At 45.7% G+C, this 21,964-nt stretch overlaps 1 protein-coding gene across 1 annotated transcript in view; it reads right to left on the bottom strand.

Annotated features, from left to right (window-relative positions):
- Positions 1–448: 448 nt before the first annotated feature.
- Positions 449–21,964, bottom strand: part of LOC103199585 (interferon-induced protein 75-like) — a gene marked incomplete at its 3' end in the record, with an annotated part of 35,784 nt that continues 14,268 nt past the window's right edge. The window contains exons 4-10 of the mRNA XM_042780832.1: positions 20,960–21,037; positions 18,800–18,868; positions 18,389–18,502; positions 5,458–5,562; positions 4,643–4,785; positions 3,294–3,320; positions 449–472 (exon numbers count right to left, since the gene is read on the bottom strand). Of these exons, the coding sequence (XP_042636766.1) occupies positions 449–472; positions 3,294–3,320; positions 4,643–4,785; positions 5,458–5,562; positions 18,389–18,502; positions 18,800–18,868; positions 20,960–21,037 (560 nt within the window). The remainder of the gene's footprint in view (positions 473–3,293; positions 3,321–4,642; positions 4,786–5,457; positions 5,563–18,388; positions 18,503–18,799; positions 18,869–20,959; positions 21,038–21,964) is intronic.

Raw genomic sequence — 21,964 nt, 5'->3', positions numbered from 1 at the left:
TAACTCTTCTTTGTTTCCAACTTTTGCATTGCAGTCACCTGTGGTAATCAATACATCTTGATTGCATTTCTGGTCAAATTCAGACTGCAGAAGTTGGTAGAAATCTTCAATTTCCTCATCTATGGCTTTGGTGGTTGGTGTGTAAATTTGAATAGTAGTAGCATTAACTGGTCTTCCTTGTAAGCACATGGATATTATCCTATCACTGACAGCATTGTACTTCAGGACAGATTTTGAAACACTCTTTGTGATGATGAATGCCACACCATTCCTCTTCAATTTGTCATTCCCAGCATAGCAGGTCATATGTTTGTCCGATTCAAAATGACCAAAACCAGTCCATTTCAGCTCACTAATGCCTAGGATATCAATCTTTATGCGTTCCATTTTATTTTTGACAACTTCCAATTTTCCTAGATTCATACTTTGTACGTTCCACGTTCTGATTATTAATGGATGTTTGCATCTGTTTCTACTCATTTTGAGTCATGCCACATCAGCCAATGGAGATCCCAAAAGCTTTACTCTATCCATATGATTAAGGTTGTCTCTACTCTGAGGAGTCAGTTATTCCTCAGTCAAATTGTGAGTACCTTCCAACCTGAGGGGCTCATCTGGCACTATATCAGACAATGTTTCAGGGCTATTCATAAAGTTTTCCAGTAATATATCAGACAGTGTTTCACTGCTATTCATAAGGTTTCCACTGACCAATCCTTTGAGAAGTGGATGGCTTTTTCCTTCTTCCGAGTCTATCTTAGCCCAGAAGCTGTGCTGAGATCTGTCCACCATGGATAACCCCACTGGCATTTTGCAACACGATGGTATAGCCTCCAGCCTCACAGCAACACACCGGCCACCATAGGACAACAAATTTAAGATAAGTTCATCCCCTTTAGTTGTCCTAACCCCTCTGCACCTGCCTACTTTGGGCAACAGCCTTAAAATAGAGCCACCCACAAGCAAAAAGCAGCCCCTGAACCCCAGCCCACCTACCTCGGGTCCTGGACTTAAAATAGAGCCGCCCCCAGGCAAAAAGCCACTTCCAAGCTCTGGGCCCACCTACCTCAGGCCCTAGCCTTAACAAAGCAAAAAGCAGCCTCTAAGCCCCGGGTCCACATACCTCACACTCCAGCCTTAATACGAGCCAATAGTGGGTTCAAACTGCTGTCCTTTTAAGTTAGCAACTGAGCGCTTACACATGGTATCATCAGGGCTCCTTTTTCAGTCATAGACCTACATATTTATGTAAACAAATGTGGTTCCTTCCATGGGTATGACTATTATCAAGCTTCCTAAAGCTCTCCTGACCTCAAAACCTCTGATTTTACATTGAAAGAAGGCTCAATCCCTGTCAATCTACATCTTTTTTTTTTTAAAAATTCTGTTTTGTAGATGTATCAGTTTACTTTACAGTGCGGCGTTCTGAGACCGTTGTCTTACAAGCTTTGATCGCAGCTAGCCAAGGGCCAGCCCAGTCTCATGGCAAGATAGGAGAGGCCCCCTTGCCTCTGCTGGGATTCACATGGAACAGCAGGCGGCCCTCGAGTGGGTCTCCTACCTGGAGGCTGCATCTAAGCCTGTATAGAGGGTTGAGGAGGGTCCCTGGTTCAGCCAATCAGTGACTGTCACTTCACTGTAGGGAGGCTCCGCAGAAACAGAGCTCAGTTCAAACCAATCAGTCCATCCTGGTACAAAGGGACTTGAACTGTGAATTGAGCAATTCGTGGTATACAATGAAAAATGGCCCCATGGCCCTTTCACACAGTGTTCTTGTCTATTTCAGTATACTGTTTGCTTTTCACACTAGAGCACCATTTCTCACACCTTTGGTTTGTACTCATCCAAAAATCCATATCTCTGTTTAAAACAAATACACTTCATTAGCTTTGGTCCTGTTTCCCCATCTGAAATCAACTATCAGAATTAATGGTGGGATGTGTATGTGACATAGGGCCTAAGGCACTTGACTGTTAACCAGAAGGTTGGGGGTTCAAAACCACCAGTTGCTCAGTGGAAGGAAGATGGGGCAATCTACTTCTGTAAAGATTTACCGCCTCGGAAACCCAATGGGGGTTGCAATGAGTCATGGCAGTGAGTTTGGCTTTTGATTTTGTGCATGTAACACCCAGAGACAGCAGCTGGTATGAAGGTGCCATTCCTACACATGATGGTGAGTGGAAGCTGGGAAATGTTAGGGTGAGTGGGAAGTCTGTAATATGGGACTGGGAATGCGCTAGAAATTCAGATGCTAATGACCTTTCTTGAGACTTAAATCTACTTTTTTTTCTTTTCCCAAACACAAAGCAAGCATTTATTAAGTACCCACCAGGTGCTAAGCTTTGGAGTAGAGATACAAAGACCAAAAAAAAAAAAAAGACACAGTCCTTGTCCCCAAGGCGCTCACAAAAACACTGGGTACATGGTCAGAGCCCCAGGAGGCATTATGGGACAGGATGGGTTCCGGCTGGAGTCCGCAGGGCAGGCTGTGCAGAGGTGGGCCCAGTGGAGCCGGGCCTGGATGACTAGGTGTTCACCAGACAGCGGGGAGGTGTAGAAGCATGGTCCAGGCAAAGCTAACAGGGTGTGAGCAAGCAGCTCCCTGAAAACACATGCCTGGATGCGGGCTGGTGAGTGGCCCAGGGCACCTAGAGCCTAGGTTGGGCACAGAGTTATTTTTGTTGAGGACCCTTTTGCAGTCCGTGGCTCTGCAATTTACTAGGCATCATCCTTCCAGTTCTGAAGTCAAAATTGCTGAGATCAACAGTATTTCCCAGGAACCTTGCCAGCTCGACCTTACTTCGGAACTTCTTCCCGCTTGGACTGAAGTAGTAGACGTCACTCTTGCCAGCACTGAGCCCAGATTTCCGTATCACTTCCTGCCTCTTCCATCCCGGGGGTAGGGCCGGGCAGTCCATCTGCTTCTCGCTCTCCAAGCTGTCCACGCTCTGCACGTTGCCCAGGGCCCTGCTCCTGGGCCCTGCGCTCCCGGATGGGAAAGGGACCGGTTCACTGGGGGAGGTGCCACCACCACTGCCATGGATGCTGCCTCTACTGCCCCCTTTGCAAATGCCTCCGCCACCAATACGGCCGGAGTGCTGTGCCCAGTCACGACGTGGACTTCTGCCCACCTGCTTCTCCTGTCCCGGGTCCTGGTTGCTGCCCCGGGTGCCCTCACGGCAGGCGCTACTCATCAGGGACTGGGTGAGGACAGGCCCCTGGCCTCCCTGCCCTGTGGTGGTGTCTCGCCCACAGGCAGCACTCCCGCCTTCCTCCTGCTCCAGGAGACCTACTCTTGAAGGGCAGAGCAGAAGTCCTTTCTGAAAAAGAGAAGGGATCGGGGAAGGGGGTTATTCAGCAGGCTCTCTTGTGATGGGGAACTTCCCACTTCCTAGTGATGGTTTACATTCACTATTGGGTCACTATGAGTTGGAATACAGTGGATAAGGAAGACCAAAGAAGAGTTGATGTCTTTGAATTGTGGTGTTGACGAAACATACTGAAAACACCATGGACTGCCAAAAGAAGGAACAAATCCATCCTGGAAGAAATACAGCCAGAATGGTCCTTGGAAGTGAGAGTGGCCAGACTTTGTCTCATGTACTTTGGTCATGTCATCAGAAGGGATCATTTCCTGGAGAAAGATGTCATCCTGGGTAAAATGGAGTGTCAGCAAGAAAAGGGAAGACCCTCAGTGAGATGGACAGTGGCTGCCCAAATGTGCTCAGGTGCAGCAAGGATTGTGAGGCTGGCCCAGGACTGAGCAGTTTCATTCTGTTGTACACAGTGTCACTACGAGTCAGAGCCGACTCCAGGGCACCTGACAACAACAGGAGTTGGAACTGACTCAGTGGCACCGGGTATATTTTTTTGGTTTTAATGAGTATTTCGAACCCTGGATAGCCCACTGGCCTCTCAAACCCAAAGCATCTAAATGAAAACCAATCCCTTCCCCCAATCAGTTCTTCTTCTGGACTTCACTTACGGGAACAGAATTTTTCCCTCGTTACTCAAACCCGGGACGGATTTGCTCTTCTCCCCAGTCCCTCTCCCATCCACTCCCATCTCTTTCCATTCCGTCCTCTCTGGATCAGTTCCTTAGGATTTTATCCCAGTGAGAATTCTCTGAGTTTACTGGGAGGCTTTGTGCTGAGTCCTGGGATTACAATGACTCGTCCACTCTGTAGGGGTTCCCAGGACGGGAACTGTGGGAGTGCAGGGGACAGACTGACCAAGCACAGGGTGGCCCAGAATGCTTCACAGAGGAGTCGAGATGGAGCAGGGTCTCCAGTAGGGATTTACCAGAAGAAGGAGGCAGGAAGCTGTTCCAGGTGTCTACGGCTACAGCTAGTCTCCTTCCCACCCACCCCGTCCAATACCACCGGATAAAGCTCCTTAAGTCTCTCCTGACCTCCAGACCCTTTGGGGCTTTAGTTGGGCTGCTTTGTGTACATTCAAAGATCCCCACCATCAGGACCAGTCTGTGGTCCCAACTTTATCACCCACAACTTTTTTCTATGAACTTTCACCTCTGGGTAAATTGTGCTATTGAACCGTAATGGGAATTTCTGCACATTTCTGTCTATTGGAATGCCTTCCGAATTTAAATCCATGTCCCGTCTGTCCCTTGTCATTACAATACCTCTAGCAGCTGTCCTAGGGTCTGTCCCCTGCAGAGCACACTCCGCTTCCAGTTCTTTGACTGGGCCCGGTTCCCAGCAACTTCAAATTCTCTTGGCGTGAACCAAGCTCCCTCTTCATTCTGAATGCACTTCTCTGAGGGTCCTGTAACATAAAGACAGGGCTTTCCAGGATCCCCTAGAATTTGTCCCAAACCTCCAAAGCCCTAAAAGTGGCATTCCACCTGTCTGGGTCCAGAGGGACGCCCCTGTTTCTTACATTGAAGGCATCGCAGGAATCACGGAGGACTCCCAGGTGGAAGTGGCCTGGTTTCCAGATGCACATTTTCCTGAATTGAATTGTCTCCCCCTCTCCCCCCACCTATGGATGTAATCTCACTTGGGAATAGGGGCTTCTTTCTTATGTAAATGAGGCCATGTCAGTATAGGGTGTGTCCTGAACCTAAACACTGAGTTATGAAAGGGGGGACAGGGGAGAGCACAGATGCCATCCGAAGATTGCCGAGCAAGCAACAGGGACGGCCCTTGCCCGGAGCGGGGCCCTGGATTCCGACTTGTAGCCTCCTGACCCGGGAGAGAAGAAAGCGCTGCTCTTTGGAACCACCTGTTTGTGGCATTTCTGGAGCAGCAGCACTGGGGAGGTAAGCACACGATGACCGATACAAGTGTGGCACTGTCACCCGGGAAAGCACTTCTTATCTTCAGCCTCGCACACGGTGCCCACTTCCTGAGCAAAGACGTAGGCACGTGGGGGCTTCCCTCCTGCTAGTGGTTTCTTCATCTGGGAGTCACCGGAGCAGAAGACAAAGGAGCTCACCTTGTGCCATCTTCTCCTTGTATAAAATGCCTTTTGCCTCCCCACAGGTCACGGGAAGTTCAGGAGAGTGCAAGCCCCCGAGTTCGTCCTCAGGCCTTTCTGAAACTAGAAGGGAACAGGTGAGCTTTACTGAGTCTTCTTTCTGTCTCCCTGTGAATTCTTCCTCCCCCACCCCCACGGCCTCTATAATCATCATGTGAATGGTACTGGGGACCATTTTCTTGTTAATTTGCAGGAAATCTTCCATGCTGAGTGGCAGATTAGCTCCCTGGACAAGATGATCTCCAATAAACAAAACCACCAGCACCACCACTGCATCAAACAAAACATGTCAGTCGAGAATACAGGGCTTCTTGGGTGGATGTGCTTTAATTTTTTTTTTTTTTTAACTGTAGTAAATGTATAGGTAACAAAACATTTGCCATTTCTGCAGTCTTCCCAGGTACAGCCCACTGACATCGAGTTGTTCAGCCATCACCATCAGCATGTTTTAATTTGCAAGCTGATTGGCCCTCACCTAGTGTTCTCTACTCCATATACATCCTGCTAATCCTTCTACTGGGAGCCCTGGTAGCATAGTGGCTAAGGCACTTGACTGCTAACCAGAAGGCCGGCGGTTCAAACCCACCAGCCACTCCTCAGAAGGAAGATGGGACAATCTACTTCCGTAGTGATACTGACTTGGAAACCCAAGGAGGGGTCGCTATGAGTTGAGTCTGACTCGGTGGCACATCACAACAACATCCTTCTACTGGTAGAAGTTGCCTACCCAAAATATTTCCTTGTGTTACATAGCCAGTGAAAAACTCTTTCTCTATAATCTCGTTTCCCAAGTCAAACCAAGGCGGGGGACGTGAGGTGGTTAGTACTGAGGGGATTGTGTCTGTCTTCACTGTTTACTGTTTCTTTTCATTTTATTACTTCCCTGTTTCTTCTGGAAGTAAAAGTAAACCCCGGAAAATTCTAGACCCATCTGCAAATTGGACGAGGAAACACTTGGCACCTTAGCACATCTGAGTGGGGCCTGGGGTTCTGACTGTGGAGAATAAGTTGTAAATACCAGCAAGTGTTGCACCTGCTCCCAGCCTCACTGGGAGGGTTCATTAAGGATACACTCAGGGCCCTTCTCTTAGGGAAGCAGGAAGGGACTGTCCATGACTCATGCTGAGATACAGAGGATGCTAGACCAGGGGTGCGTCTAGGACAACATCTGGTTCAAGTCTCCCCTTTGCCCCCAGTGCTTACCAAACAGCCAAAGGAAACTACCATAGGAAACAGCAAGAGCATCATTGGGAAAAAGGAAGAATGAGCTCAACAGTGAAGAAACCATTCGTTTCTTTGGAAAGATTTGAAGCAGATGGAGTCAGACGGAGGGAGGAGGCACCCTGGGAAGGGAGGGGATGGTTGATCCTGGGGAACCCGGGGGTGCCTGGCCGTGGAGGAGCACAGCGGGCAGCAGGGCTAGGATGCAGGGGTGAGGAGTGTTGCTCTTGCATGAAGTGGCTGTTGACATGACACAGTAGATGAGGACTCCACAGCCTCCCCATGGAGGTTTATGTTGTTGTTGTTGTTATTTGCCGTCGAGTCAGCCCTGACTCATAGCGACCCCTCCTTGGGTTTCCGAGGCAGTATCACTACGGAAGTAGGATTGCCCAACCTTCCTTCCGAGGAGTGGCTGGTGGGTTTGAACCGCCAGCCTTCTGGTTAGCAGTCAAGTGCCTTAGCCACTATGCTACCAGAGCTGCCATGGAGGTTTATAATCCTCTGCAATTTCCTAGCATCATGACACCAGTGGTAATCAGCATCGAGTGAGGGATGGGTGGCTGCAGGCTCCTGAGCTGGGTGATGAGGCAGAACCACAGGTAACTCTGGACTATGACTGTGCACCCCCATGGGATTAGCACGGCCATGGGAACCTTCTAAATGTCTTCCTAATTCCATATGATTAGTATTCAGTAACCAGTTGCCTTTGAGTTGGTTCCAACTCATGATGGACCCAAGCGTGTCAGAGCAGAACTGTGCTCCATAGAGCACCCAGTGGCTGATTTGCGGGAAGGATCTTGTCAGGCACCTCTGGGTGGACTCCCACCTCCGAGCTTTCTGTTGGTAGCTGGACACATGAACCATTTGCACCACCCAGAGTTTCCAGAGTCAGCTCCAGTGAACACGCATGTCCCAGATGTGCTCACAGTAGAAGTAGCAGTGCTGGGTGGCTTTGGAAGTCAAGGGCACAAGTACCCCCAACCCCCAACCTAGGTTTTCTTATGGGGTGTGTGTAGTTCACGAGTGAAGACAGGCCTATGACTGCATGCTTCTAAAACTACCTGCCCTGTCTGTTGATGGCAAAGACAGCTTTCTGGGTGTTCCCAATAATTCTGCATTTAGTTCAGCCTCACTTATTCATCTCAGCAAACAGACTGCTAAGGATGGAACCTGTGGCCTCAGGAACTCTGGGTAGAAGGCCTTCCTGGGTCCACACGGCATCAGGCAGTGGTGCCCAGGGAGGCCCCCTCAAGCTACAACAGCAATGGACAAAGAACACCATCAAGCAGTATACATACCCTACAAGGGGCTGAGAAAGCCCAGAGAGGGGTGGACAGCTGGGAGGAGGAGTGACCAGACCCCTCCCCATCTCAAATGAAGCAGTTAATGGGATGGAAGTGAGGAAAAAAAAAAAAAAAACCACCTTTATCCTTGGAGAAAATTAGTGGATTATTAAGCCCACGATACAAGAGCAACCTGCTAAGAAAAATAATTAATTCAGGAGGAAAGAAGTTCATGGAAATAAAAGTATGATGGAGGAAATTAAGACAAAGAACCTAACAGAGACCACAAAAAGCAGAATGGAAAATAACTCAATTATTGAATCAGAAGACTAGCTCTGGAAATTCTTACAGAAGCTGGGGGAATACAGGAGGTGAGAATTATGCCGGAAAAGACAGGAGGCTGGAGAGAGGTCTGGTGGACTTGTGATCTCTTTGTGCTACCGTGCAGAGTGGAGATGGATGAGGGCCCGAGCAGAGGCCACAGTTCACACACAGGCCAGAGTGGCCCCTCAGCATCAGCTTCTCCTGCCTCCTTAGCACTTCTGGCTTAACCCAGGGCATCCCTGTGCTACTGTCGAGCACACAGACCCAGAGAACCTGCATAGGAGTGGTTGGGGGGAGATGAGGTGGATGGAGGAAAATCAATGCTCAACAAAATCGTAAAGGCAACACACATTGGGTCATTTACACCCACAGTGACCTGTGAGGAAGGGAAGGCCACCACCACCCTCATTCAACAGAGGGGCATAAACTCAGATTTTGAGAGACAATGACTGGCCCAACTGTATGAGGTGGAACTGGCTTTAGGATCCCTTCTTGATGGACTCCTAGTCTAGTGCTCTTTCCCTATTAACAGGAACGCCCCAATAAGACTACTGGCCACTTCTGTGGCCTCCCCTCGGGCCTTCATCCATTTCCACTCTGCACTCTAGTCTCTTTCTCCTGAAGGTTTAGCCTATATTAAAGTGTCCTAAAAAGACCAGGAGGGATGCAGGTTTATTTACTTCTTGATGGAAAGAACAAAGGACTTGGGATTTTAACCCTGGTAGCATAGTGTCTAAGGCACTTGACACTAACCAGGAGGCTGGCGGTTCAAATGCACCAGCCACTCCTCAGAAGGAAAGTTAGGCAATCTATTTCCATAGTGATACTGCCTCGGAAACCCAAGAAGGGGTTGCTATGAGTTGGGTCCGACTTGACGGCACATAACAACAACAACAAGTTGATTGCAGCTCATGCAAGTCTTTTACCACTTTATCCAATCAGTAAAATGGTCAGAATAACACTGAAGAATAAATATGATGGATTGAACACCAGTGAGCGAAGACCAGATGAGTTGTGGGATGATATCAAGAACATCACACATGAAGAAACAAAAGGTCATTTAAAAGACAAGAAAGGAAGAAAAGACCAAAATAGATGTCAGAAGAGGCTCTGAAACTTGCTCTTGAATAGAGAGTAGCTAAAGTGAGAGGAAGAAATGTTGAAATAAAAAAGCTGAACAGAAGAGTTCAAAGGTGGCTCAAGAAGACAAAGTATTAAATGAAATATGCAAAGACCTGGAGTTAGAAAACCAAAAAGGAAGAACATGCTCAGCGTTTCTTAAGCTAAAAGAACTAAAGAAAAAAAGTCAAGCCTCAAATTGCAATATTGAAGGATTCTATGGGCAAAATATTGAACGATGCAGGAAGCATCAAAGGAAGATAGAAGAAATACACAGAGTCACTGCACCAAAAAGATTGGTCAATGTTTAGTCATTTCAGGAGGAAGCGTATGACCAAGAAGCAATGGTATTGAAAGAAGAAGTCCAAGCTGCACTGAAGGAATTGGCAAAAACAGGGCTCTAGAAATTGATGGAATGCCCATTGAGATGTTTCAACAAACATATGCAGCGCTGGAGGTGCTTACCCCTTTATGCCGGGAAATTTGGAAGACAGCTGGCTACCTGGCCAACTGACTGGAGGAGATCCATATTTATGCCCATTCCAAAGAAAGGTGATCCAACAGAATGTGTAAATTATCAAACAATATCATACACCAGTAAAATTTTGCTGAAGATAATTCAAAAACACTTGGGGCAGTATATTGACAGGGAACTTCCAGAAATGCAAGCTGGATTCAGAAGAGGATGAGGAATGTAGAATATCATTACTGATGTCGGATGGATCTTATCTGAAAGCAAAGAATACCAAAAAGATGTTTGTATGTGTTTTATTAACTATGCAAAGGCATTGGACTGTGTGGATCATAACAGATTATGGATAACATTGGGAAGAATGGGAATTGCAGAACACTTAATTGTGCTCATGAGGCACCTGTCCATAGACCAAGGGGCTATCATTTGAACAGATCAACAGATCAATTGTGTGGTTTAAAATCAGGAAAGGTGTGCGTCAGGTTTGAATCCTTTCACCATACTTATTTAATGTGAATGCTGAGCAAATAATCTGAGAAGCTGGACTATATGAACAAAAATGTGGCCTCAGGATTGGAGGAAGACTCATTAACGACCTACAATATGCAGATGACACAACTTTGCTTGCTGAAAAGTGAAGATGACTTGAAGCACTTACTGATGAATGTGAAAGACTACAGTCATCAGTATGGCTTACACCTCAACATAAATAAAAAACAAAAATCCTCACAATAAATGGAGAAATGGTTGAAACCGTCAGGAATTTCATTTCACTTGGATCCACAATCAACACCCATGGAAGCAGCAGTCAGGAAATCAGACATCATATTGCACTGGGTGAATCTGCTACAAAAGACCTCTTTAAAGTGTTGAAGAGCTAAGATGTCACTTTGAAGATTAAGATGTGCCTAACCCAAGCCAGGGTATTTTCAATTGCCTCATATACATGTAAGAGCTGGACAATGAATAAGGAAGACCGAGGAAGAGTTGATGCCTTTGAATTGTAGTGTTGGTAAAGAACACTAACAATACTACAGACCACCAGAAGAAGGAACAAATCTATCCTGGAAGATGTGCTGCCAGACTGCTCCTTGGGAGTGAGAATGGCCAGACTTCGTCTTACCTATTTTGGTCATGGGGTCAGAAAGGACCAGTCCCTGGAGAAGGATATCATGCTTAGTAAAGTGGAGGGTCAGAGAAAAAGGGGAAGGCCCTCAACGAGATGGATTGACACAATAGCTGCACTGATAGCCTGAAGCGTGGCAGGGATTTTGAGGGTGTGCATAACCAGGCAGTGTTTCGTTCCGTTGTACATAGGGTTGCTATGAGCTGGGGTCTACTCGATGGAAGCCAACAACAACAACAGCGTTGGGAAGATTAAATGGCAAAATGTAGAGCAAAGTGCTTTGTCAATTGTGAAGTGGTGTACAAACTTTTACTATTATCAAACAAAAACCAAACTCACTGCCATCAAGTCACTACAGAAGTAGACTGCCCAATCTTTCTTCCGAGAAGTATTTGGTGGGTTTGAACTTCCAGCCTTCTGGTTAGCAATCAATGCCTTAGGCACTATGCCACTAGAGTAGAGGTCTACCTCTAGGGGACATCATGAACATATAAAACGTAATAAATTTGTGAGTGTCGTACAACAATCTTCCAGCAGAGAGCAGCAAAGGGTCTCAATTCTAATTACATAGACAAGAATTGGTCAATAATCTGACCAACCCAAGATCCCCTGCATTGGACTCAATATTGACTCATAGTGACCCTATGAGACTGAGTAGAACTACCCCATAAAGTTTACAAAGCTTCCAGTCTGTGGAAGCAGACTGCCACATCTTTCTCCCACGGAGTACTGGTGGGTTCCAACTGCAGATCTTTTCTTTAGCAGCTAATTGTTTTACCACTGAGCTACCAGGGCATCTTAAAAGTATGACAGATGGAGATAAAGTGTTTAGAGGAAGGACATCTTTTTCTCATTCATACAAATCCATTGTCTGGTGGCTTAGTGTCCAAGGCATTTGACTGCTAACCAGAAGGCTGGTGATTCAAACCTACCAGCCACTCCTCGGAAGGAAGGATGGGCAATCTACTTCCGTAGAGATACACCTGAGAAACCAGAGGAGGCGAGGAGGGGTCACTATGAATCAGATCCGACTTGACAACAGTGAGGTTTTTTTTTTTTTTTTTTTGAGTAAACAGAGGCCCCTGCTATTGGTATTAATATTTGTTGAAGAAGAGTGATTTAAATACGAACTGTGTGAAACACAGAGGACCTGGACATACATCAATGAGCACAACTGATCAATCTGACCTCATGGGACTTTTCGTGAAGTAACAGAAAGTGCAGATAATTATTTACAGTCATGATACAGTGCCTGTTTGTGGTAGGTCTGACAGAAATAAGTAAATCAACTGTGACAATCATTTAACTACCTACTGTGTGAAAGAAGGAGGAGCTGGACACAGAACAAGGAGCAAAACTGAGTCACTTACTGATCTCATGGGACTTTTTGTAGAAACGGAAAAACTGATCCTTCAATTTATATGGCATTGCAAGGGGGTATGAATACTCCAAACAATATTGAAAAAAAAAGAACAAAGTAGAAGGAATCACATTTCCTAATTTCAAAGCATACTATAAAAACTACAGTGATGAAAAACAGTGTGGTATTGCCAAAAGGATAGATATATGGACCAATTACATAGAATTGAGAAATCAGAAACAAACCCACACATCTATGGCCAATTGATTTTTGACAAGAATGCTAAATCCCTTCAATGAGGAAAAAACAGTCTCTTCAATAAATCAAGGTGGGACAATTGGATCCCCACATGCAAAGAATGAAGTTGGATACCTCATGCCATGTGGTGGTTAAATTTGTGTGTCAACTTGGCTGGGCCTGGTTAAGTGTCTGGGCAACTGGATGTAGTATTCCCCATGATGAGAGTGGTAATCAACTCCATGGTGGAATCTACTGTGAGCAGCTGAGTAGCTGCCTTAGGGAGGTAGTCTGCTTTCTGTATACAAAGAGAAGCCTTGGGGAATGGTCTCTAGCTTCTGGCACGCTTGAACCCTGCATGTAGCTGTGTTGTTGTTCAGCAGCCTGCCATGCTCTGCCAACCTTGGGACTTTAACAGACTTGAATGAATGGCCTGCCATGTGGTTTGGTAACATCGGGACTGTGCCTTTTTACTCGTCAACCTTGGGCTTGTCAGCCTCAGCAGCCAGCAGCTGCCTGAGTGAAGAAAAACCTCTAGCTCCAGTGGGCCAGGAGCAGGAGGCAGAGCTGGACCCCAAGGTTGAGGGGCTTTCACCCAGCCCCTAGAGCCTGGCACTTTGAACTCAGACTTAATGCCTCCAAACTGTAAGAGAATAAACTCTTGTTTGTTCAAGCATACCATTTGTAGTATATTCTTGCCAGAGTGGCATTAGGTAACCAGAACACACCATAATGAAAATTAACTCAAAATGGATCAATGACCTAAACAGAAGAATTAAAGCCAAAAAACTGTTAGGAGAAAACATGCAGGTTAAGCTTTAAGATTTTGTTTCAACAGTGGACCCTTTTAGAGAATTTGGTGTCTTAGAGATGATGCCAAAAGCACAAATAACAAAAGGAAAAATAGATCAATTGGACTTTATCAAAATTAAAAACTTCTGTGCATCGAAAGATTTTATCAAGAAAGTGAAGAGACAACTTACAGAATGGGAAAAGATATTTGGTTAACTATATATCTGCTAAGGGATTAATATCCAAAACACATATAAAACTCCTGCAACTCAACAGCAAAAGACAAGCCAATTTAAAGATGGGTTTGAGTAGATATCTCCCCAAAGAAGATAAATAGCAAATAGGCACATGAAAAGATGCTGTCATTAGCCATTAAAACCAACCAAGCAAACAAACAAAAACACTGCCATCAAGTTGATTCCAATTCATAGCGACCCCTTCTGGGTGGAAATAGATTATATAGTCTTTCTTCCATGGAGTGGTTGGTGGGTTTGAATGGCCAATCTTCTGGTTAGCAGTTAAATGCCTTAGGCACTATACCACCAGAGAAATGTCAATCAAAACTACAATAAGATACCACTTCAACTCACTAGGAAGGCTATTATGAGATGAGATGTAGAGAAACTGGAACCCTCATGCATTCTGGTGGGAATATAAAAGGGTGTAGTTTTGGGGAAAAGTTTGGTGGTTCCTTCAAAAGTTAAACAGAATTACTGTATGGTCCAGCAATTCCACTTTTGGTGTATACCCAAAAGACTTAACTGCAGGCACTCAAGCAGATACTTGTACACCAGTGTTCACTACAGCATTGTTCACAATAGCCAAAAGGTGGAAATAACCCAAGTGTCCACTACCAGGTGACTGAATAAACAAAATGTCATACATACACAAAAAAACACACTCACTGCCACCAAGTCAATTCTGACTCATGGCAACCCCCATGGGATTTCCAAGGTTGTAAATCTTCATGGAAGCAGACAGCCTCATCTTTCTTCTGCATTGCAGTTGGTCGTTTCAAGCCACTGACCTCTCGGTTAGCAACCAAATGCCTCACATATATGCCTACCCACACCAAGAACCAAATCCAATGCCATAGAGTTGATTCCAACTCATAGCAACCCTAGAAGATAGAGTAGAACTGCCTCATAGGGTTTGGAAGGCTGAAATCTTAACTGGAGCATCTGGTAGGTTCAAACCATCAACCATTCAGTTAGCAGCTGAACACTGTAACCACTGCACCATCAGGACTCCATATACAAACATACAGTGGGATATTATTCAGATATAAAGAGAAATGAAATTCTGATAAGTGCAGCACATGGGCAAGCCATGAAAACATGCTTGAGTCACCCTTTGGGCCTGGAATTGGACTCACTCCTGTGGTTTGCTTCTCAGCCAAACAAACAGACAGGCTACGAGCTGAGCAACTACACCAGGGAGATGCACTCCTCATCACAGTCAACTATGGGAGATCAAATGGGCAGCATTTGGGAGAAAGCCAGGCAGGCAGGACTGCATAGGTAAGGCCACAGGGAAGGGGTGACCACAGGAGGAGGTAGGAGGAGAGCTGTTACTATGCAGAGAAAGTAATCAGTGTTACAAAACACAATGTGTATGAACTGTTGAATGTAAAACACATCTGCTTTGTAAAATTTCAACCAATTCACAATAAAAAGTTAAAAATAAAAAAAAAAAAGAAAGGAAACATAATACTCAGTGAAATGATTCTAACACAAAAGGACAGATACATGATTCCACTTACATGAAATATCTAGAATGAGCAAAGGCACAGAGACCACAATTGATAAGTGGTTCCCAGGGGCTGGAAGGAGGGGGAAATTGGGAGTTATTGCTTAATGGGTGCAAAGTTTCTGTTTGGGGGTGATGAAATCCTTTTGGAAACAGATAATAATGATAGTTGCATAACATGGTGACCGTAGTTAATGTCACTGAATTGTACACCTAAAACTGGTTAAAATGGGAAATTTTGTGTTCTATGTATTTTACCATAATAACATTTTTTTAAAAAAGGAGGAAGAGGGGAGAGAAGAGAAGGAGACAGAGAAAGACAAGTGACTCAAAGAGCCCCTCTGAGAGAGGAACGATGTTAAATGCAGACGGCCAGGAATGCTTACAGAGCCTTAGCAGCAACCAGGCCTGTGGCCCCTGAGAACAGGAAGCGGAGGCTCCACCCACCAGAAACGAGCTCTTGTTGGGCTTTGCCTGGATTCCTACAATGAAGGACTTGGTTTATGTTAGGACTTGGTTTGTGGTTTGTGGCTTCTCCCTTGTTTGTTTTTTGGGTCTTTATATATTTGTGTGTTAAAGAGTCCTTCCGGGTGTGAAAACAGCCCCCAGCGCAGAGCACGGAGACTGCGGAAGCAGCGCCCTAACGTCGTTCACGTGGAGCGTGTCACGTGGGCACCTTGAGAAAATGGAGACCGACACTGGTGGGGAGACTTAAGAAGCCGCGGTGGGAAATTGGGCGGGAGAGGTAGGAGCAAAACTTTCTGCAGCAGGTCAGGGCCTCCGCCGCTGGCTTATCCCTTGCAAGAATATTTTTCTGACAACTTCTTGAACAGATCTTTTTCACTTTTTTAAAAATTAAAATTACCCCTTCATACTTGTAAACATAGTTTTGCCAACTTTACATGTCAGTGATTTTAAAGTAACTTTCTCTGTCATTCCACCATTCTGGTAATACACGACATATATGAGTCTTTATAAAAGGAAAATTACAGAAATGACTGAGGGAGAGTTGTTGTTGTTATGTGCCGTCGAGTCAAACGACTCATAGCGACCCCTCCTTGGGTTTCCGAGGCAGTATCACTACAGAAGTAGATTGCCCAATCTTCCTTCTGAGGAGTGGCTGTTGAGTTTGAACCTCCAGCCTTCTGGTTAGCAGTTAAATGCCTTAGGCACTACACCACCAGTGCTCCCTAATAGAAGTACTAGAAGTTAATAGAGGGATGTAGCCTTTTAAATATTGCATAGAAGAGACTTTTAAAGTGCAAGGCATGGGTCTCAGTGTCAGGCTATTTTGCCCCCAATGGACATTTGGCAATGCCTGCAGACATTTTTGGCTGCCACAACTGGGGAATGTTACTAGCCTCTAGTGAATAAGGGACAGGGATACTGCTAAACATCTTACAATGGGTAGGAATGTCCCCACAAAAAACAAGCATCCAGTCCACTAAATCTTCAAAGCTTCAAGGTTGAGAAATCCTTGCATAAACAGAAAAGATGAACTGATTTGGCTATCTAAAAATGAAAAATTTGTGCACTACCAAAAGCTTCTCAACTTAGTTAAAATATAAAAACAAAATGAGAAAAATGTACGAAGTGTCACAAAGGATTAATTTCCCTAATAGATTAAAAAAAGAAACATCCTATACAAAATGTTTGGGAGCTCTGGTAGCATAGTGGCTAAGACACTTGCCTGCTAACCAGACAGCTGGCGGTTCAAACCCACCAGCCACTCCTCGGAAGGAAGGTTGGGCAATCCTACTTCCGTAGTGATACTGCCTTGGAAACCCAAGGAGGGGTCGCTATGAGTCAGGGTAGACTCGATGGCACATAACAACAACAACAACAACATACAAAATGTTTAGGAGCCCTGGTGATACAGTGGTTAAGCGCTCAGCTACCAACTAAAATGTAGGTGGTTCAAACCGATAGATGAGGCAAGCTGCTTCTGTAAAGATTTAAAGCCTTGAAACCTTTTCGGGTGGTTCCACTTTGTCCTGTTAAGTCACTAGGATGGAATTGACTGGATGGCAATGGAGTTACATAAAAATGGGCAAATATGAGGTGATCCTCAAAAGAAAAAATTCTAATGGCAAATTTATTTAAAACTGATGTTAATATTAGTTAAGATAGGTTAAGTAATGCTGAGTTAACTTATGACCTTCTCCCAAATCTCAGAGGTTTATTAGAGATGTTAGCAAACTATGTCTAGTCCATGGGCCAGTTTGTGTTCCTCACCTGCTTTTTTATAAATCAAGTTTTATTGGAACATAGCCAAGTTTATTTCTTTTTGTATTTATTGTTTCTGGGTGCTTTCATGTTGAGTTGTTATGACAGAGTGTATGGTCCCCAAAGCCTAAAATCTTTATTATCTGGATCTTTAGGGAAAAGATTGCTGAGCCCTGGTTTAGAACAACAAGGGTTTACATCACTCCCATGTTCATCACATGTCAGATGAGCCTCAGCCCCATGTCATCAGCACTCCTGGGTCCAGGTTGACAGAGCAGCCTCCGTCTTGAACATTACTTGTCTCAGTTACTGGCCGACCCTAAAAGGCCTCTAAAGGTTTGGCCTAAAAGTAACCCATCACTTCCATACATACATTTTTAGCCAAGTTCTATGGCTATTTCTGGTCAGGGATATATAAACCTTCTGTGGGGGCTGGGAGTGATAGGGTATTGGAATATTTGGTGAACAATTTGGAAAATTTTACAGTATGTGTTAATTGTAAGTATATAGACTCTTTGGCCAAGCATGCACTTCTAGAAGTGAACCATTAGGAAATAATCCTGAGAAAATGTCTTCCCTGAGCATTGAAGCCTGTTGGCCTGTCTGGATGAAAGAGGAGCCTTCCAGATGCAGTGGCGGGACAGACAAGGCTCATCAGCAGTGATTACTAATGGGACTGAACAGTGGACACCTGGAAGTGGTCAGGTAAACCTCCGTGGCAACAGTGCAGGTGAACTTCTACCTGAGGACACATTTACTTCTTCCAACCACGCTCAGAACCACAGGTCCTTGCTCTCTGTGTTGCTCTCTGTCTTGCTCACCTCGACCTCTTTCTCTGCACGTCTCCCTCCTACTACTACTCCCCACAGCTCCCTCACCCGGTGCCTGCTCCACGAGAGCTCCTCCCCCCGAGCCATTCTAATGGCAGATTTCAGCCTCAGACTTGCCCCCTGACTCGGGCGTGTAGGCACAGTCTATACCTTTTGGACTCATGTCACCTTTGACTGACTGTTTTTTTGAGTCGTCCTTCATTTGAGTCACCTGATCTACCACTTGGAGCTTCTCTTGGGTTCCATGTGGAGGGGAGAATGCCCCTGGTCCAAATAATGATTTGTGACATTTTAACTGGGGTCCCCTGTGAACTTCCTCCTGCCCTAGTGACCTCCTTCTCACTTTCCTAGCCCCCACCTTACCAGGAGATACCTGAATCCAGGGTGCTATCATCTTTAGGGACATCTGTCCCTCAAATAGTTGAAACTTGTCTTGGATCATGTCACTTCTGCAGTGGCCTCTCAGGCATTTAGAACAAAAACCAACCCTCCACACCTTGGCCTATAAGGCTCTGGAGAGCTGTTTCCAGCCTCCAGCCTCCTCTTGTTCCTTCATCTTACCTCTTAGAAGGTCTTTGTTCTGATGTCTCTTTTTTGGAGTTGACAAGACACTTCTTTGTATTTTCTTTCCTTAAAAAGAAATGAATAGGAGAAAAATGTTTTATACAAACACAGATCTGCCAACCTTATATGTTAACAGTTTTTAGCCTTTGCTTTTGGTCTTCAAACTGCAGTGGCTAGGCCTTTGGGGACCTTACATAATGTCATTTCACAGATCAATGGGGAAAGAAGAAACTCTGAAGTGGCAAAGGAGAGAAGGAAGAGGAAAAAGGGCAACAATGAGCTTAGGTTACTCATTCTAGAAGGCTGGCAGTTCAAACTCACTGGCCACTCCTCAGAAGGATGGTTGGGCAATCTACCTTTGTAGTGATACCGCCTTGGAAACCCAAGGAGGGATCAACTCGATGGCAGTGAGTTTTTGTTTGTTTGTTTGTTTGGCTGAAGCACTATGGAAGCAGCTGAAGTGAGATGAGGATCAAGGGGAAGTTCTTTCTATGAGCTGGAGGGGGATGGGGCTTGAGCACTGGCTGAGGGTAGGACCTTGTGAGAAGGACATAGGGAGATGCTGAGTATTCGAGAGAGAGAAAGCATGATCATACTGTAAGGAAGGGTGGAAGGATTGCCTTAAAGAGGAGAAACCTGAAGAGGACAGGGCAGGGCAGATCCAGTTAGGGTTTGCAGGGCTGTGGCCGGAAGTGAGGGGATTCCCATCTAATGCCTCTCTCTGTGGAGAAGGAGGAAGAGTCTGTTGAGAAAGAAAGGATGTGGTGTGAAAGGATCGTTGCAGAAAGTGGGAGAGCCATGAGGCGGAATTGTCACCCAGTGTGGAATGATCGTTCGGGCTGGAGTCACAGAGACGCAGCAGGTGCCCTTGGACCAGCCGTGAGGCTCCCTCCAGCAATGCCTGCTTTTCAGACGCAGTGTGGAGAAAGCAAGTAATTCCACATCTCCAGGACGTGCCAGAGAGTTCTAGGAAAAGACAAGGGTGAAGCTGGTTAAGAGATCAGCAAAAGGTCACTGCAGTGATGGAGTTTGGAATCTCAGTGGCTTAGGAGGGGCGTGAAGAAAGGAGGATGGTGACCTGGAAAAGGGAAGGTCAGTGGTCAACCAATTGGAGTGAAGGATGGCTGCAGAGGGAACAAACTGCACGGAAGGAACCAGAGAGAGAGAGGGAGAGAGGGTTTTAAATTATTTTTCAAAGACTGGGCTGAGGAGGAGTGCCCAGAGATTGGGTGATAGTTGCAGAAGGAGCAAGCTTCAAAGCTAGGTGTCAAAAAAGGGAATTCTTAAATTAAGTATTGGGAAGTTTAGCCAGGTTGAATGATGATAAGGCCTATGGATTCCACTAGGTATAGAAGGCCAAGAAGCTGTGGGAGAAAAAGTCACAAGAGACAGCAGATGACGGGTTGCAGAGGCCAGAGTGCTGGGTGGGTCATCTGTGGTATTCACTGAAGGCATCCGGATGATGGCAGGACTTGCTGGGACAGAAAACTCTAAGTCACCTTGGAGGTCTTCTGGGGAGGATGAAGAGGGAGTAAATTTTCACTTGAATGCTTGAGCCTCAAAGGTGAGGGTTGAGGAGCAAAGGACTGGATGGGGCAGTGGTAACAAGGGATGGACATGCATCCTTCCTCCCACCCTGATGAGAGTGTATGATGGAGAATACACAGCCATCTCTTAGAGGAAGTGGTGTCCTCTCAGGAGAACCAACTTCCACTTAAAGAAAGGAGTTAACTTCTGCTCTAAGAAGACCTTGAATATTTCAATGAGATGGATGACACAGTAACCACAGCAGTGGACTCAGACACACCAACAGGATGAAGACGGTGCAGGACCGGGGGACATTCCATTCAGACGTGAGATCGACGTGAGATCTCCGTGAGCTGGAGGTGGCTCGATGGCAACTAACAACAACAAAGGATTTCAGAAAATCCCATTCCAAGGGGTGCTTGTTGCTAGGGCCATCAATGCAGGCTGGTTTCCCTATAATTTTCATAAAGGTCTGTGAGGAAGGTGCAGAGAATGGGTTTTGAAGAAACAAACAGTATGGGCATCAGGACCACAGTCGCACGACAGGTGCTTAGGACAAGATGTTCTGAAAAACAGAAAGCAACTCTGAATGCACCATCCTGACACCTGCAGGAGAAAGACAGCCCTCACCTTTCTTGTTTGGAGGTGCGCCAGATACCTTCTGGGCCTCTTCTGGGCCATTTGGTTCAGGAGAATCTTCTCTTATCACTGATAAAATAAATAAATAAAATACAATTCATTTCAAAAGTCAGAACAGGCTGATGAGAAAGTGTTGAGGGAAATCACAGGAGAGCTAGAGGGTGCCGGTCCTGTCAGCCTGAAAGTTTCCCTGGCTTTGCCTGGAATTGATCACCTGTGATTATTGCTAGTTACCTGTGTGACTGTCAACAGTGGACCAGGGGATGGCTCCGTCACAGTGGAGGGCTCAGTCTGACCCTTTTGGAGAAGTTCCCCTTCTTCGTGTAGGAGAGGTATGAGTGCTCTCAACAACCCTTGTCACAGTTCGTGACACTGAGTTCTGATGGCTACAATGTGACAAATACTTGTTATTGCTTAGATATTTGTGTATGGCCATTCTTTAACTGCCCTATCTGTGACTATTTCATCTTGGGAAACAGTGAAGGAGGCTGAGTGTCTTGTATCTTCACGTTCACAAGACTGTATGAAGAGACAAAGAAAGCAGAAGGTAGCCTGTACCTACCAGCACCTGGATGGTGCAGACAGCTTGCGCTCACCTTCTAACCTACAGATTGGTGGTTCGAATCCCCACCCCGCCCAAAGGCACTGAGAAGGAAAGCCCTGGTGATCTGCTTCTGTAAAGATTATAACCAAGACAGAGTTATGGGGCACAGCTCTCTGTAACTCATAAGGCTTCAAGGGGTTTGATTGGCTGTTGAGTTAACAGCAAATATATACCAAGTTCTGCTGCTAGTTTTTGCTGAACTGAGAAAGACAGAAGGACTTGAAGCTGCAACTAATAAAGGCCCATCTCATGTAAGGCTGTCACATTCTCCTGGTTTGGATGATGCTATGAGATATCTCAAGGAGCTCTGGTAGCGTAGTGCCTAAGGCACTTGACTGCTAACCAGAAGGCTGGCGGTTCAAACCCACCAGCCACTCCTTGGAAGGAAGATG

The sequence above is a fragment of the Orycteropus afer genome, unplaced genomic scaffold, assembly GCF_000298275.1.
Source record: "Orycteropus afer afer isolate SDZICR_OR568_19922 unplaced genomic scaffold, OryAfe1.0 scaffold00006, whole genome shotgun sequence".
NCBI lineage: Eukaryota > Metazoa > Chordata > Mammalia > Tubulidentata > Orycteropodidae > Orycteropus > Orycteropus afer.
The sequence above is the reverse complement of the archived record's forward strand: the minus strand, read 5'-3'. Positions and strand labels throughout refer to the sequence as shown.